Source organism: Somniosus microcephalus, chromosome 2 (assembly GCF_052327205.1).
Source record: "Somniosus microcephalus isolate GS21.2 chromosome 2, FLI_Smic_1.0, whole genome shotgun sequence".
NCBI classification, from domain to species: Eukaryota; Metazoa; Chordata; class Chondrichthyes; order Squaliformes; family Somniosidae; genus Somniosus; species Somniosus microcephalus.
The window spans coordinates 10460622-10476218 of record NC_140988.1 but is presented as its reverse complement, the minus strand read 5'-3'; the positions used below and the strand labels follow the sequence as shown (position 1 = coordinate 10476218).

Here is a 15597-nt window from a genome sequence, read left to right as displayed (position 1 = left end):
CAAATTTCAACTTGAAGCCGCTAGATTATCGTTCCTGTTTGTTGTTGCTGCGTCCGCTCCCCCCCCCCCCACTCCCGACGGTGCTGGATATGAGGGAATTCTTTTTGCTTGCATGTTCCTGGGAGTGCGTAATTAGGAAAAGGCACGTGCTGAACCCATCGTTTTCTGCCGCAAGCGTAATAGCCGAACGCACGGACCTATGACATGTGCTCCGAGCGGGCAAGGCTCCGTGCGAGGAGTGCGCAAGCCAAAAGTTTACCCTGTGCTGCCTTCCATAGGTAACGACAGCTATTTGGTCACTCGTTCAAGTGGTCGGTCTTCATAGTCAACCGCTGTCATTGCTGTCACTGTGGCTCGGTGGGTGGCACTCTCGTCTCTAGAGTCAGAAGGTCATGGGTACAAGTCCCACTCCAGAGACGTGAGCATAAAATCTCGGCTGACACCCCCAGTGTAGTACTGAGGGAGTGCTGCACTGTCAGAGGTGCCGTCTTTCAGATGAGATGCTGAACCGAAGGCCCCCCATTTGCTCTCTCAGGTGGATGTAAAAGATCCCATGTCACTATTTCAAAGAAGAGCAGGGGAGTTCTCCCCGGTGTCCCGGCTAATATTTATCCCTCAACATCACCAGAACACATTATCTGGTCATTATCACATTTCTGTTTGTGGGAGCTTGCTGTGCACAAACTGTCTGCTGCATTTCCTACATTACAACAGTGACTGCACTTCAAAAAGTACTTCCTTTGCCGTGAGAGGCGCTATATAAATACCAGCGCTTTCTTTATATTAGGCCATTTGTTCATGGGGGACATGAAAGCCAAACCCAATTCGGCCTCATTCTCACACAACGAGCAGTAAAGATCAGACAGCAATAGGAACCAGAGGCCCCGGTAGGTGCACCATAGTCCATGGGGCTGAAGCTAAGACTAGCAACCCAAAAATCACCCTGGCTGAGACTGACTAACTCAGCACAGACTGGGGATTGAACCCTGCGGCCTTCGTGATCTGAATGGCTCGCACCACACCCCTTATTAAATAAACCATGGACCGGGAGCTCACTGCCGTGGCTTATTATCTATTGCAAAGACCCGGCAGTGAATCTGTCGAACCTTTGGGGAAATTGTGGGGAGTGCAGGGTATTCTGAATGGGAAAAGTTATAAATTATTATTCCCTTACTTGGTGACCGTTTCTGTAAGCCAGACCCACCGTCTGGGCAGGATTTTCAAACTGTTTTTTTTTAAAAAGACAAACCTCACTTCAAATCCAGAACGGTAAAAATGAACAGGCAGCTTAACTTTCAGCAAAAGTACAGTATTTTTAAGTTGTTAGTTGCACAAGAAACGACTGAATGTCTTTGAAAAACGGAGAAGCAGTCAAAAAAATCGAGTTGTTCGGGGGAAAAAAATGCAATTAATGGAACGTTGAAGAAGAAAAGGCTGACAAGAAAACGTTTCTAGAATAGGACAAGCCGAAGAATGAAGAAAATGAGCTTCCTCATCAACTGCCTGTTATCAAACGTGTTCAACAAGCACTGATGAGGAACAGACAGATAAATAAGATTCCTGCTTCAAAACCTAACTGTCCCAATAAGGGATTTGTTACTCAAAGTCTTCCTCCTAGACTTTCATTCCCCCGCAATATGTCAGATGACGTAATCAAGTGCGTCTGCTAGGAAACTGGTGTCTCGTTGCTTCCTCTGGTCTCCCAACAGATGCACTTCCGTTTATTTCTTTTTAGATATTTTACAGGGTTCGTCCATATCTTCACGGTTTGCGGCGTCACCAGCTGAGGGCCGCGATAGGGGGCAACGAGGCTTGGCGGTTAACTGGGATCAGTGGGGCCACTTGAGAATACGAGAGCAATGAGTTGGGGTCTTGCGGAGTGTCAAGTCCAGGCTATGCGGTAATCTCAGAAGAATGTCCTTCAAAAAAAAAAGCACTGGAAAGATGAAACCTTTCGTATCAACATCATAGTTTTGAAAAACGGCCAACAAATTGTGTTTAGAAAAGAAAACAGTCAAAATACAAAAGGAAAATGGATCCATTTTGTGCTGTTATCTTTTCTATGGTAATTCCATCCACTGGCTTAAACATTCACTCCCTCCACCACCGGCGTACCGTGGCTGCAGTGTGCACCATCTACAAGATGCACTGCAGCAACTCGCCAAGGCTTCTTCGGCAGCGCCTCCCAAACCCGCGACCTCTTCCACCTAGAAGGACAAGGGCAGCAGGCACATGGGAACACCACCACCTCCAAGTTCCCCTCTGAGTCACACACCATCCTGACTTGGAAGTATATCGGCCATTCCTTCATCGTCGCTGGGTCAAAATCCTGGAAATCCCTCCCTAACAGCACTGTGGGAGCACCTTCACCACACGGACTGCAGCGGTTCAAGGCGGCGGCTCACCACCACCTTCTCAAGGGGCCACATAAGAACATAAGAAGTAGGAGCAGGAGTAGGCCATACGGCCCCTCGGGCCTGCTCCGCCATTCAATAGGATCATGGCTGATCCGAACCTAGACTCACGTCCACTTCCCTGCCCGCTCCCCGTAACCCTTAATTCCCTTATCAGCTAGGAAACTGTCTATCTCCGTTTTAAATTTATTTAATGTCGCAGCTTCCACAGCTCTCTGAGGTAGCAAATTCCATAGATTTACTACCCTCTGAGTGAAGAAGTTTCTCTTCATCTCAGTTTTGAAACGGCAGCCCCTTATTCTAAGATTATGCCCCCTAGTTCTAGTCTCACCCATCAGTGGAAACATCCTCCCCGCATCCACCCGATCAAGCCCCCTCACAATCTTATATGTTTCGATAAGATCGCCTCTCATTCTTCTGAATTCCAATGAGTAGAGGCCCAACCTACTCAACCTTTCCTCATAAGTCAACCCCCTCATCTCCAGAATTAGGGATGGGCAATAAATGCTGGCCTTGCCAGCGACGCCCACATCCCAAGAATTTTTTTAAAAATGAACACGTGGTTAAAGCATCAGTTCTCTCGCTACATTCTACGATGTTTGCTTAATAGGAGTAAATGGATACAAGGAACAGTTGTGGTCACCATAGTGATATCCCCTTTAAGAGGTTAACGTTAGAGAGAAAAGTCCTTTCCAAACTGCCAGGAATATCACAAATATTAATACATTTCACTTCTGTGGAAACGGGGATTGGACCCCAGAACTCCCTTCATAGAAACAAGGTTTACCCACCACCATCTCAGATCATTTACAGATTTGCTCTGCCATGTTTACTGAGGTCCCTAGATTTCGGTTGTGCAATTGGTGGAAAAGGTGCGGAGTAAGAGTTTCAAAAATAATCACGTCAGAAATACAAGAAAAGGCACGGCCTAGAACTTCAGAATGATGTGGATGTCTACAGCTGCAATCTGTAATGAATCCCTGCAGCTCAGAACCTTGGAACCAAACAAAGTGTCTTTTCTTTCTACCCCCTGATAATATTTACCGTGTACAAGACGGGGTTTATAGAATTAGTAAATATGGACTCATAGTTCCTGGTGACCTAAAATATAAGTGAGCCTGGAGCCACAGTCGGAGCCATGAGCATAAGAACATGAAAAAGAGGAGTCAGCCACACGGCCTCTCGAGCCTGCTCCGCCACACGGCCCCTCGAGCCTGCTCCGCCACACGGCCCCTCGAGCCTGCTCCGCCACACGGCCCCTCGAGCCTGCTCCGCCACACGGCCCCTCGAGCCTGCTCCGCCACACGGCCCCTCGAGCCTGCTCCGCCACACGGCCCCTCGAGCCTGCTCCGCCACACGGCCCCTCGAGCCTGCTCCGCCACACGGCCCCTCGAGCCTGCTCCGCCACACGGTCCCTCGAGCCTGCTCCGCCACACGGCCCCTCGAGCCTGCTCCGCCACACGGCCCCTCGAGCCTGCTCTGCCACACGGCCCCTCGAGCCTGCTCCGCCACACGGCCCCTCGAGCCTGCTCCGCCACACGGCCCCTCGAGCCTGCTCCGCCACACGGCCCCTCGAGCCTGCTCCGCCATTCAATAAGATTATGGCTGTTCTCCTCCCTCATCTCCACTTTCCCACCCGATCCCCCTATCCCTTGTAGCCCTGTCTCACTGGCCAGAGAGCAGTGGGCACTTCTCCAAGAACACCAATTGACCCACAGAATCTACGGTGTGCATTTGTCTTCACACAGAAACCCCACAGTGCAGATAGAGGCCATTTCAGCCCATCGAGCCTGCACCGACACATATCCCACTCTATCCCTGTAACCCCACGTATTTAATCCCCCTAACACTAAGGGTCAATTTATCATAGCCAATCAACCTAACCCGCACATCTTTGGACTGTGGGAGGAAACCGGAGCACCCGGAGAAAACCCACGCAAACACGGGGAGAATGTGCAAACTCCACACAGACAGTCACCCGAGGCCAGATTCGAACCCGGGTCCCTGGCGCTGTGAGGCAACAGTGCTAACCACTATGCCACCGTGCTGCCCTTCTTTGGCTCCTCGGTAGGGGAGGTCTCAACGGGTCTTATAAAGTCCGCCGATGAGTTTTGTTCTCTAGTCCTTCTAAGTACCAAACCCACAGAAACATTCATTGGGCACTTGAGAGGTTTTGCACCATTTGGGACTGAGGATTAATTATTATGGATTAATATTCTAGTGTGCGGCATTTTCTGTCCAAATATCATGAAAGACAGAATGGGAAAACTCACCATCAAATTGTCAGATGACAGTATTATCCCCCAGCAGCAAAACGCTATAAAACACTTCCTCTTCCTGTCATGTGGCATGGATCTACAAGGAAAACTTCAGTGGCGATATTAGTTGGAGTAATCTTCGACAGCACCTCCCAAACCCGCGACCTCTACCACCTAGAAGGACAAGGGCAGCAGGCGCATGGGAACGCCGCCACCTCCAAGTTCCCCTCCAAGTCACACACCATCCTGACTTGGAAATATATCATCGTCGCTGGGTCAAAATCCTGGAACTCCCTCTCCAACAGCACTGTGGGAGCACCTTCACCACACGGACTGCAGCGGTTCAAGGCGGCGGCTCACCACCACCTTCTCAGGGGCAATTAGGGATGGGCAATAAATGCCGGCCTTGCCAGCGACGCCCGCATCCCAGGAATGAATCGACTTTTATTAAAAAAAACAAGCACTGACTGTAACATCCAACAGCGAAGCTTAAAAAAGACATGGAATATAAAATGATTGAAGTAAAATTGGCCAATGTTCGGGAGTTTATTCAAGGCTGTGGCACGCTTTAGCTTCAGGAGGGGTTGGGTAACTGAGGGAATCGAGGGATATGGGGATCAGGCGGGAAAGTGGAGTTGAGGTCGAAGATCAGCCATGATCTTACTGAATGGCAGAGCAGGCTCGAGGGGCCGAATGGCCGACTCCTGCTCCTAATTCTTACGTTAACCCCTCAATTACTGACCTGTGGCTCACTCCCAGCAATGCTCTGTGAAACGCACTTGCTCTGCGTGGACACCTCTGACTTAAAGCAGTCTGTCCTGGATCGCAGAAGGTAGCTCGGATGTAACAGAATAATGATCAATAAGCCGACCATTTGGAACGTCACAATATCTCCAAGTGCCCTGATGTTGCGACGTTGCCATGGCAACAACACCGTTAACAGCTTTGGAAATTATACCTCGGCTGCAACGCGATTGTGTACAGATTGGCAAGAATGCCATTTTTAAAACAAAGTACCATTTTAACAACAAAAAAAAAAAATTTGCACCAATAAAAATATTTTCACGACATTGTTGATTGACGAACCTAGAATGATTTGAAAATTCAATTGCAGCACAAACATATAAAAGAGTCAACAAAAGAAAACGCGCTAAATATTAAACTGCACGGTTTTTGCGAGCCCAGCTGTGTCCGCAGGCCGCGCATCCGCTATCAGACTGTTCTACGGGCGTGAAGGGCCTCCCCCCCCCGATCTCCTTCCATCTTGGGGTGTGCTGCAATGAAACCTCTGAGATGCAACTTGAATTACGATCTCCAAAAAAGCGGAATTTATTCAAAAATAATCTGGATTCACATAAGCATTGAGGCGTTTGATACAAATGTATGATTTACAATAGAACTTTTATACATATCTCGTCACAACTGCTTATAATGCCTTGATCAAAAAAAAACAAACCACACCGACACCACCTCAACATGGCCGCCCGGGCTGCCCAGAAGATTTGCCTGACAGATTTTGCCTCTGGCCGGCGGGGACGGGGCTATGACCCCGGCGGGAATAGAAAAGAGGGAATAAAAAGAAAACGATTCTTCCGAGACCGCCGCCGAGGAAGATTGCACCCCCCCCCACCGAGGAATCTCTGCGGACGGAGAGCTCGGCCTCTTTTTTCATGCCACTGCTCCCGACACCATTGAGCTTGACGTAAAAGTAGCGGACATGGCACTGAGAGAGGAACGGGGGGATGGGTGGTTGGTGGGGGGGGGGGGCGGGGGGAGGGGGCAAAGACGTCACAAACGGTTTTTTAAGTCCACTTGAGTCTAAGAGACAATTCTCAACCGGGTGCCGGTATACGGGGTGGGGGGGAAAACACGTTTCCTCAACAATTTCCAGCCCCCTCCCACAGCCCTGTTACAAAAAGAGGAAGGGAGCTGGGCCGCAATCCTGGCACTGGCCTTGACCCCGACACTGTAGACACACGGCAAGCAAATCCGGCCCCTCGGAGGATGGCGTAATCGCAGAATACCAGGATCGTAAAGAAAGTTTATCCATACATTTGGATGCATAATTCTGTTTCCTAGGAAACCATTAAAAAACCTGTGCCAAGCTGCGTACAGCCAAGTGGAGAAGGAACAGCAGTAGATAGGTGGGCAGGTGTTAGTCGGGCTGCAGCACGATGCTTAAAACCTTGCGATAACGCACACAATTTTTTGGGAGGACATTTTTTGCAAAAAGAACACGGGACCTGATCCGATTGGCCGACGCACGCCACCCCCGCGGCTCGTCCGCATTCCTGTTCCTGCTTCGTAAAGCGCCCGGCGCCCGAGAGTCAGCGTTTCATCTCCGTTGCCAGGGAGACGACCGTCTCGTGTCTCCCCATTTCTTCCAGGGCGGCCGCCAGGCAGCTCAGGTTCCCGTCCGGAAAGTTCTGGGCTTCCCACAGGTCCAGGATGACGCCGGTCGGGCTGGATTTGGTTGCAAAGTAATTCAGGTAGCTGAGCAGGGAAAAGGAAACAACAGCGGAGAAACACAAGGTTAGCGATTGTTCGGCCGAGCGGGAGAGACCTGGGGCTGGTCTCCTCAAAGCAGAGGAGGTTAAGGCGAGATTTGACAGAGGCGTTCAAAACTCGGAAGGGTTTTGAGAGAGTAGACAGGGGGAAAGCGCTTCCAGTGGCAGGAGGGTCGGTAACCAGAGGACACAGATCTAAAATAATTGGCAAAAAAAGTCAGGGGGAGAGAAGAGGAGAATCTTTTTTACGCAGCGAGTTGTGATCTGGAATGCGCTGCCTGAAAGGGCAGTGGGAGCAGATTCAATAGTAACTTTCCAAAGGCAATTGGATAAATACTTAAAAAGGAGAAATTTGCAAGGGCTGTGGGGAAAGAGCAGGGGGGAGTGGGACTAATCGGAGAGCTCTTTCAAAGAGCCGGCACAGGCACGATGGGCCGAATGGCCTTCTTCTGTGCTGTATCATTCTATATGAAGTGGGAATATCTACTGCAGCATGAAAAATGCAATCAGTTGATAGCAACTGTGGCAGCTTGAACGATTTACACAAAATAAGAAAATCCAGCACCTTTCACATAAAGCACAGTATAACCAATCAATTATGTAGTGTTGTTGTGCAAAACCATGGCAACCAATCTCCACACAGCAAGATCTCACAAACAGCAAATCAATTAATTTACAGCTCATCTGTTTGGGCTCTCCTGGCTGGCCTCCCGCCCTCTACCCTCCGTCAACTTGAGCTCATCCAAAACTCGGCTGCCCCGTGCCCTAACTCGCACCCAGTCCCGTTCACCCATCGCCCCCTGTGCTCACTGCCCCGTGCCCTAACTCGCACCCAGTCCCGTTCACCCATCACCCCCTGTGCTCACTGCCCCGTGCCCTAACTCGCACCCAGTCCCGTTCACCCATCGCCCCCTGTGCTCACTGCCCCGTGCCCTAACTCGCACCCAGTCCCGTTCACCCATCACCTCCTGTGCTCACTGCCCCGTGTCCTAACTCGCACCGAGTCCCGTTCACCCATCACCTCCTGTGCTCACTGCCCCGTGTCCTAACTCGCACCGAGTCCCGTTCACCCATCACCTCCTGTGCTCACTGCCCCGTGTCCTAACTCGCACTGAGTCCCGTTCACCCATCACCCCCCTGTGCTCGCTGACCTACATTGGCTCCCGGGTAAGCAGCGCCTCAATTTCAAAATTCTCACCTTCATGCTCAGAACCTTCCATGGCCTCTGTAACCTCCTCCAGCCCCTCAACCCCCGAGATATCTGCATGCCTCTAATTCTGGCCTCTTGAGCATCCCTGATTATAATCGCTCCACCATTGGCGGCCGTGTCTTCAGCTGCCTGGGCCCCAAGCTCTGGAATTCCCTTCCTAAACCTCTCCTCCTCTCTCTTCTCCTTTAAGATGCTCCTTAAAACCGACCTCTTTGACCAAGCTTTTGGTCACCTGTCCTAATATCTCCTTATGTGGCTCGGTGTCAAATTTTGTTTGATAATCGCTCCTGTGATAAAGGAGCGATATAAATGCAAGTTGTTGTTGCTGTTGCTGTTTAGCTGGAACTCGTGACTCATCCAACACTGGATGTCGGACAAGCAGACTGACAACAAATGGAGAGGAACACAGAAGATAGGAGCAGGAGTAGGCCATTCGGCCCCTCAAGCCTGCTCCGCCATTTAATGAGATCATGGCTGATCATCCAAATTCAGTACCCTGTCCCTGCTTTCTCCCCATATCCCTTGATCCCTTTAGCCTTAAGAAGAATATCTAACTCCTTCTTGAATATATTTAATGAATTGGCCTCAACTGCCTTGTGTGGTAGAGAATTCCACAGGTTCACCACTCTCTGGGTGAAGAAATTCCTCCTCATCTCTGACCTAAATGGCTTACCCCTTATCCTTAGACTGTGACCCCTGGTTCTGGGCTCCCCCGCCATCGGGAACAGCCTTCCTGCATCTAGTCCTGTTAGAATTTTATAAGTTTCAATGAGATCCCCTCTCATTCTTCTAAACTCTAGCAAATATAAGCCCAATCGACCCAATCTCTCCTCATACGTCATTCCTGCCATCCCAGGTATCAGCCTGGTGAATCTTCGCTGCACTCCCTCCATGGCAAGAACATCCTTCCTCAGATAAGGCGACCAAAACTGCACACAATACTCAAGGTGTGGTCTCACCAAGGCCCTGTACAACTGCAGCAAGACATCCTTGCTCCTGTACCCGAATCCTCTCGCTACAAAGGCCAACATACCATTTGCCTTCTTAACCGCCTGCTGCACCTGCACAGGATAAAACTTGTTCAATAGGAGAGTTTAAAATAAAGAAAACTTGTTGTGAGTTCTAGTGCTACTTGAAGACGTGACAGCGCCAACCCCTCCCGTCAGATGATACAATTCTGCCATCTTGTGGTAGCATCCTGTTATTACAGCAGAAAAATCCAGACGGCTCCAGTACCATTTGACAGCTTTTAATAAGATCCCGAGAAGCTGCGAGCGAGAAGAACATTCTGCACCTTGTGTGTGCCACTGTTAAATTAATTTTCATGGCACTTAAGAGATTGGGATTTCACCTCATAGTGAGTGAGAATGCCGCCCTTTCAGTCTGGTGGATGAGAACACTGCACTCCATCGAGTGATTTTGGGCTGCCAACTCTGGCTGGAAGTATTCAACAAAAACAATAGCAACTTGTATTTATATAGCGCCTTTAACGTAGTAAAACGTCCCAAGGCGCTGCACAGGAGTATTTTAAGACAAAAAAAATGACACCGATCCACATAAGGATAAATTAGGGCCGGTGACCAAAAGATTGGTCCGTGAGGTAAGGTTTTAAGGAGCATATTAAAGGAGGAGAGAGGTAGCGAGGCGGAGAGGTTTAGGCAGGGAATTCCAGAGCTTAGGGCTCAGGCAACAGAAGGCACGGCCACCAAAGGTTGAGCGATTATAATCAGGGATGCTCAAGAAGGCAGAATTTGAGGAGCGCAGATATCTCGGGGGGTTGTGGAGCTGGAGGAGATTACAGAGATAGGGAGGGGCGAGGCCATGGAGGGATTTGAAAACAAGGAGAATTTTGAAATCGAGGCGTTGCTTAACCGGGAGCCAATGTAGGTCAGTGAGCACAGGGGGTGATGGGTGAACGGGACTTGGTGCGAGTTAGGACACGGGCAGCCGAGTTTTGGATGACCTCAAGTTTACGTAGGGTGGAGAGTGGGAGACCAGCCAGGAGTGCGTTGGAATAGTCTAGTCTAGAGGTAACAAAGGCATGGATGACGATTTCAGCAGCAGATGAGCTGAGGCAGGGGCGGAGACGGGCGATGTTACGGAGGTGGAAGTAGGCGGTCTTTGTTATGCTGCGGATATATGGTCGGAAGCTCATTTCAGGGTCAAATACGACACCAAGGTTGCGAACAGCGTGGTGCAGCCTCAGACAGATGTTAGGGAGTGGGATGGAGTCAGTGGCTAGGGAACGGAGTTTGTGGCAGGGACCGGGAATAACGGCTTCGGTCTTCCCAATATTTAATTGGAGAAAATCTCTGCTCATCCAGAACTGGATGTCGGACAAGCAGTCTGACAATTTAGAGACCGTGGAGATTTCCATCACTTGCCTCTACCCGCCCCGCCCCGCCAAACAACTCCCAATATTTTTATTTACGAATAAACGAAAGTGTTGAGGGAAAATGAGGAAAACACACAATTTTTTTAACACCTCCATGATTCTTCTCCCGGGTATTGCTCGTGGCAGTGTGCTGGAGATCAATCTTTGATTCCTGGAGACTCCAGGGCTAATCCTGGAGTGTTGGCAACCCCTAGGGTGATTGCCACTCACTGAGGGGCTCAGGCGGTTTATAAAGAGAATAACGGATTGGTTGGGGGGGGGGGGGGGGGTCGGGGATGAGCGATTACGAGGACCATAAACACATCGTGAGGTTTATAAATGTCTCGCGATTGAAGTAGTCACTCATTCGCGCCTTAGATAACCTGTGTGTTTCTGTGAGAATATAAACCGCGACTGCGTCAGAACCTCCATTTAATCTGTGGCGGTTCGGCCGCAGGGCTGAGCCTGAATTCCCAGCTCCCACACAATAAATCCCGCCATGCTGTTGCTGCTGACAGCTCCACGCTTCACCCAGCCCGCTGTGTGCGTGTCAGAAGTGCTGCAGAGGCACGGCTTAAGTTGATCCTCCTTTTGTGAAGGTTAAGCTTCGTTAGTTCTGGACAATTAAAGTTCAGAGGTGTTTGGTGAACTGGCTTCACGGCGCTGAAGTCTAGAAGCACTGCTTGATTTAATGAATTGAAAGGCGGGAGGGACTCAGGGGGCTTCATCCCCTTCCACCGCGCAATATCGTAAAGGGCTCGCGCTGCGTAACAAGCAATGATGAAACGCCACGCTGGGTCTCCCGATAGCTCAGTTTATTTAAAATTCTCATCCTCGTGTTCAAATCCCTCCATGGTTTCGCACCCCCCCCTCCCTGTCGCTGTAACCTCCTCCAGCCCCACAACCCTCCGAGATCTCTGCGCTCCTCCAATTCTGGCCTCTTGTCCATCCCCCACTTCCTTCGCTCCACCATTGGCGGCCGTGCCTTCAGCTGCCTGGGCCCCAAGCTCTGGAATTCCCTCCCTAAACCTCTCCGCCTCTCTCTCCCCTTAACTCCTACCTCTTTGACCAAGTTTAAACAGCTGCTTTAGCATTTGGCTATGACCTTTGCCGGGATGATCCCTCTCACAGTGGCACCCTGGATCTATAGATATGTCCTGCTTCCGTGATGTCTAATTAGCTTCACTTTAATTTTAAAATGTTTGAGACCTCACTGGTCGCCTCTACATGTAACAATGAGGTGATTCCAATGTCGTGAAGACAAGTTGGAATTTCATTTTTCATCCAAGGATCCCGCAGTACTTTATACCACCCTCGTGCCTCAAGACTCACTCAACACCATGTATCTCGTATCCCACGGAGTCACTGGACTGTATGCTATGGCGTTTCAAGTGCTCATCTAAATGCTTCTTTAATGTTGTGAGGGTTCCTGCCTCTACCACCCTTTCAGGCAGTGAGTTCCAGATTCCAACCACCCTCAGGGTGCAAAAGTTTTTCCTCAAATCCCCGCTAAACCTCCTGCCCCTTACCTTGAAACTATGCCCCCTGGTTATTGACCCCTCTACTAAGGGGAAAAGTTCCTTTCTATCTACCCTATCTATGCCCCTCATAATTTTGTACACCTCAATCAGGTCCCCCCTCAGCCTTCTCTGCTCTAAGGAAAACAACCCCAGCCTGTCCAGTCTCTCTTCATAGCTGAAGCGCTCCAGCCCAGGTAACATCCGTCTCCAAGGCCTTAATATCTTCCCCAATCCCCATATCCTAGGGTTTTGTTGGCCCCCCACAGTCAAAAGGCACTTGGCTCCACATCACCCAAGAAGTGTTTGACTTCCCACTCCCTATCGCCGTATCTCAGGAGCCACAGACAGACAGACAAACAGACAGGAAGACAGGCAGACAGACAAACAGACAAGGACACAGACAGGCAGGTAGGTAGGTAGGCAGGCTGGCAGACAACAGACAGACAGGTAGAGAGAGACAGACAGAATAGCAGGCGGGTAGGCAGACAGACGAACAGACAGACATACAAACAGACAGACAGACAGATGAACAGACAGACATACAAACAGACAGACAGACAGACGAACAGACAGACATACAAACAGACAGGCAGACAGACAGACAGAGAGGGAGGCAGACTGAGAGGCAGAAAGACAGAGAGGAAAACAGACCGAAAATCCCAAAGATAACTTGGTGCCATAGACCATCCCACCATCTGCAGAACTTGGAGCCTTTCCTCAGCGTCAGAGTACTCAGCTTATCGAAGCACAACCTGGTGTACTGGCCACTGATAAAATCAGACAGGGAAATGGATTTCCAGCAGCTTCCTGAGTTTTTAAGACACTCAACACCAGGCATTATTGAGTGTCAGCTGTGGCTCAGTGGCAGCGATCTCCCCGCTGAGTCAGATGGTCGAGGAAGTCCCACTCCCGAGACTCGAGCACAAAACCCCGGCTGGCACCTCAGTGCGGCACTGTCGGAGGTGCCGTCAATCGGATGAGACGTTAAACCGAGGCCCCGTCTGCTCTCGCAGGTGGACGTAAAAGAAGAAGGACTGTTTCGAAGAAGAGCAGGGGGGTTCTTCCCAGTTTCCTAGCCAGCATTTATCTAGTCATTTATTCCGTTGCTGTTTGTGTGGGAGCTTGCTGTGCACAAATTGACTGCTCTATTTCCCTACATTACAACAGTGACTACACTTCAAAAAGTACTTCATTGGCTGTAAAGCGCTTTGTGACGTCCTGTAGTTGTGAAAGGTGCGATAGAAATGCAAGTCTTTCTTTCTTACTCATCACCTTCATTGAGGTACCGCTCTTCTTGAAAGCTCCTTCCATAAGTAAAACTGTCACCATCGACGCATCTGCATCCAATCCCCTTACCTGTCCAAGTTCAGTTTATGCGCCAACAGTCTCCAGTCGTTGCCCCTGTTGTTTGGAGCATCCAGGCTGGTGCAGATCTTCTGCCTGATCGAGAACGGGATTCTGAAAGCATTGGGGCCCATCAAGGTAGTGACACTGCTGTCCGGCTCCACGAGCAACACGTCCATTGGCCGGAGGTCCTGTGGAAGTACAGACGAGGCTCCGTCAGGGCTCACTAATTCCTGGTTCACCTCCTCCTGCCCTACAACCCTTCGAGATCTCTGCGCTCCTCCAATTCTGCCCACTTGCGCATCCCCGATTTTAATCGCTCCACCATTGGCGGCTGTGCCTTCGGCTGCCTGGGCCCCAAGCCCTGGAATTCCCTCCCTAAACCTCTCCGCCTCTCTCTCCTCCTTTAAGACGCTCCTTAAAAACTACGATCTCTTTGAACAAGCTTTTGGTCACCTGTCCTAATATCGCTGTCAAACCTTGTCTGATTACACGCTTGTGAAACACCTTGGGATGTTTTAATATGTTAAAGGCGCTATATAAATGCAAGTTGTTGTTGTTGATAAGCCTACATGTGTGGGAATTTTGCAACTAATATCTGAGACCTTAAGGAATAAGAGAAGGAAACAGGTGCAATTAAAGAGGCGCCGTCACCTTAATAGAGTGGAGGGCGGTGGGGGGAGTGGAGGGTAGGGGATGGGGGTGGATAGGTTCAACATCAAGACAGGAGCAGCCTGCCTCAATGGATTCGCAGTTAATTTTTATCAATTCGAAATAACTTAGCGGCCGATGAGATTGGCGTCGCTCTGACATCACCGTGACCCACTCAGCGAGTGACAATGGCCCTTTAATTTAAGTCTCGCTGTCCCAGGGCGAAGGTCGGGGAAAGTGCTAGCGGTGGTTAGCGGTACAGGTCTTGGCAGAGCTTTATAATCATCTGCAAACAAAAAAACCACCAGACAGGGTCGTGCAGAGGTCAGAGTCAGCTTCAAGGCGAGTTTCTAGAAAGTGTGTGTTTTGGGGAGTGGGGTTACATCAGACAAACATATTCAAACTGTTTCTATAACTTATGAGTTCAAATAAAAAAATAATTTCCTCCGCCTTTGATCAGAGTTTAATGATGTCCTATTAATCTTTTGTTAAGCCAACAGTTGGGATTGGAATTCAGCTTGGCAACCTATCAAGGGCGTCTTCACAACATTAAAGGCTAGGGTTCATGTAAAGAATACCAATTCCAAAAAGAAATCTGCGCTGTGACAGGCACCAGTCGGGAGTGTGATGGAATACTCTCCGCTTGCCTGGATGAGTGCAGCTGCAACAACACTCAAGAAGCTCGACACCATCCAGGACAAAGCAGCCCGCTTGATTGGCACCCCATCCACCACCTTAAACATCCACTCCCTCCACCACCGGCGCACCGTGGCTGCAGTGTGTACCATCTACAAGATGCACTGCAGCAACTCACCAAGGCTTCTTCGGCAGCACCTCCCAAACCCGTGACCTCTTCCACCTAGAAGGACAAGGGCAGCAGGCGCACGGGAACACCACCACCTCCAAGTTCCCCTCCGAGTCACACACCATCCTGATTTGGAAATATATCGGCCGTTCCTTCATCGTCGCTGGGTCAAAATCCTGGAACTCCCTCCCTAACAGCACTGTGGGAGCACCTTCACCACACGGACTGCAGCGGTTCAAGAAGGCGGCTCACCACCACCTTCTCGAGGGGCAATTAGGGATGGGCAATAAATGCTGGTCTTGCCAGCGACGCCCCATCCTGTGAATGAATTTTTAAAAATTGCTGATTTCTGAAGGTGCTTATTAGCCCCTTTGGAGATTCTCCTTGATTGGGGCAGTGCCAAGCAGCTGGCCGCCCGTGATTGACCGTTTTTAAAATTTATTCGTTCACAGGATGTGGGGGTCACCGGCAGGCCGGCATTTATTGCCCATCCCTAACTGCCCTTGAGAAGGTG

At 50.0% G+C, this 15597-nt stretch overlaps 1 protein-coding gene across 3 annotated transcripts in view; it reads right to left on the bottom strand.

Moving 5' to 3' along the window:
• Positions 1 to 5977: 5977 nt before the first annotated feature.
• The window catches only part of LOC147122540 (netrin receptor UNC5C-like), a 690555-nt gene continuing 680935 nt past the window's right edge, over positions 5978 to 15597 (bottom strand). For all 3 annotated transcript variants that reach the window (XM_086006449.1, XM_086006469.1, XM_086006460.1), the window contains 2 exons: positions 13640 to 13818; positions 5978 to 7165 (listed from right to left, as the gene is read on the bottom strand). In XM_086006449.1, the coding sequence (XP_085862575.1) occupies positions 7000 to 7165; positions 13640 to 13818 (345 nt within the window). In that variant the 3' untranslated portion in view covers positions 5978 to 6999. The remainder of the gene's footprint in view (positions 7166 to 13639; positions 13819 to 15597) is intronic.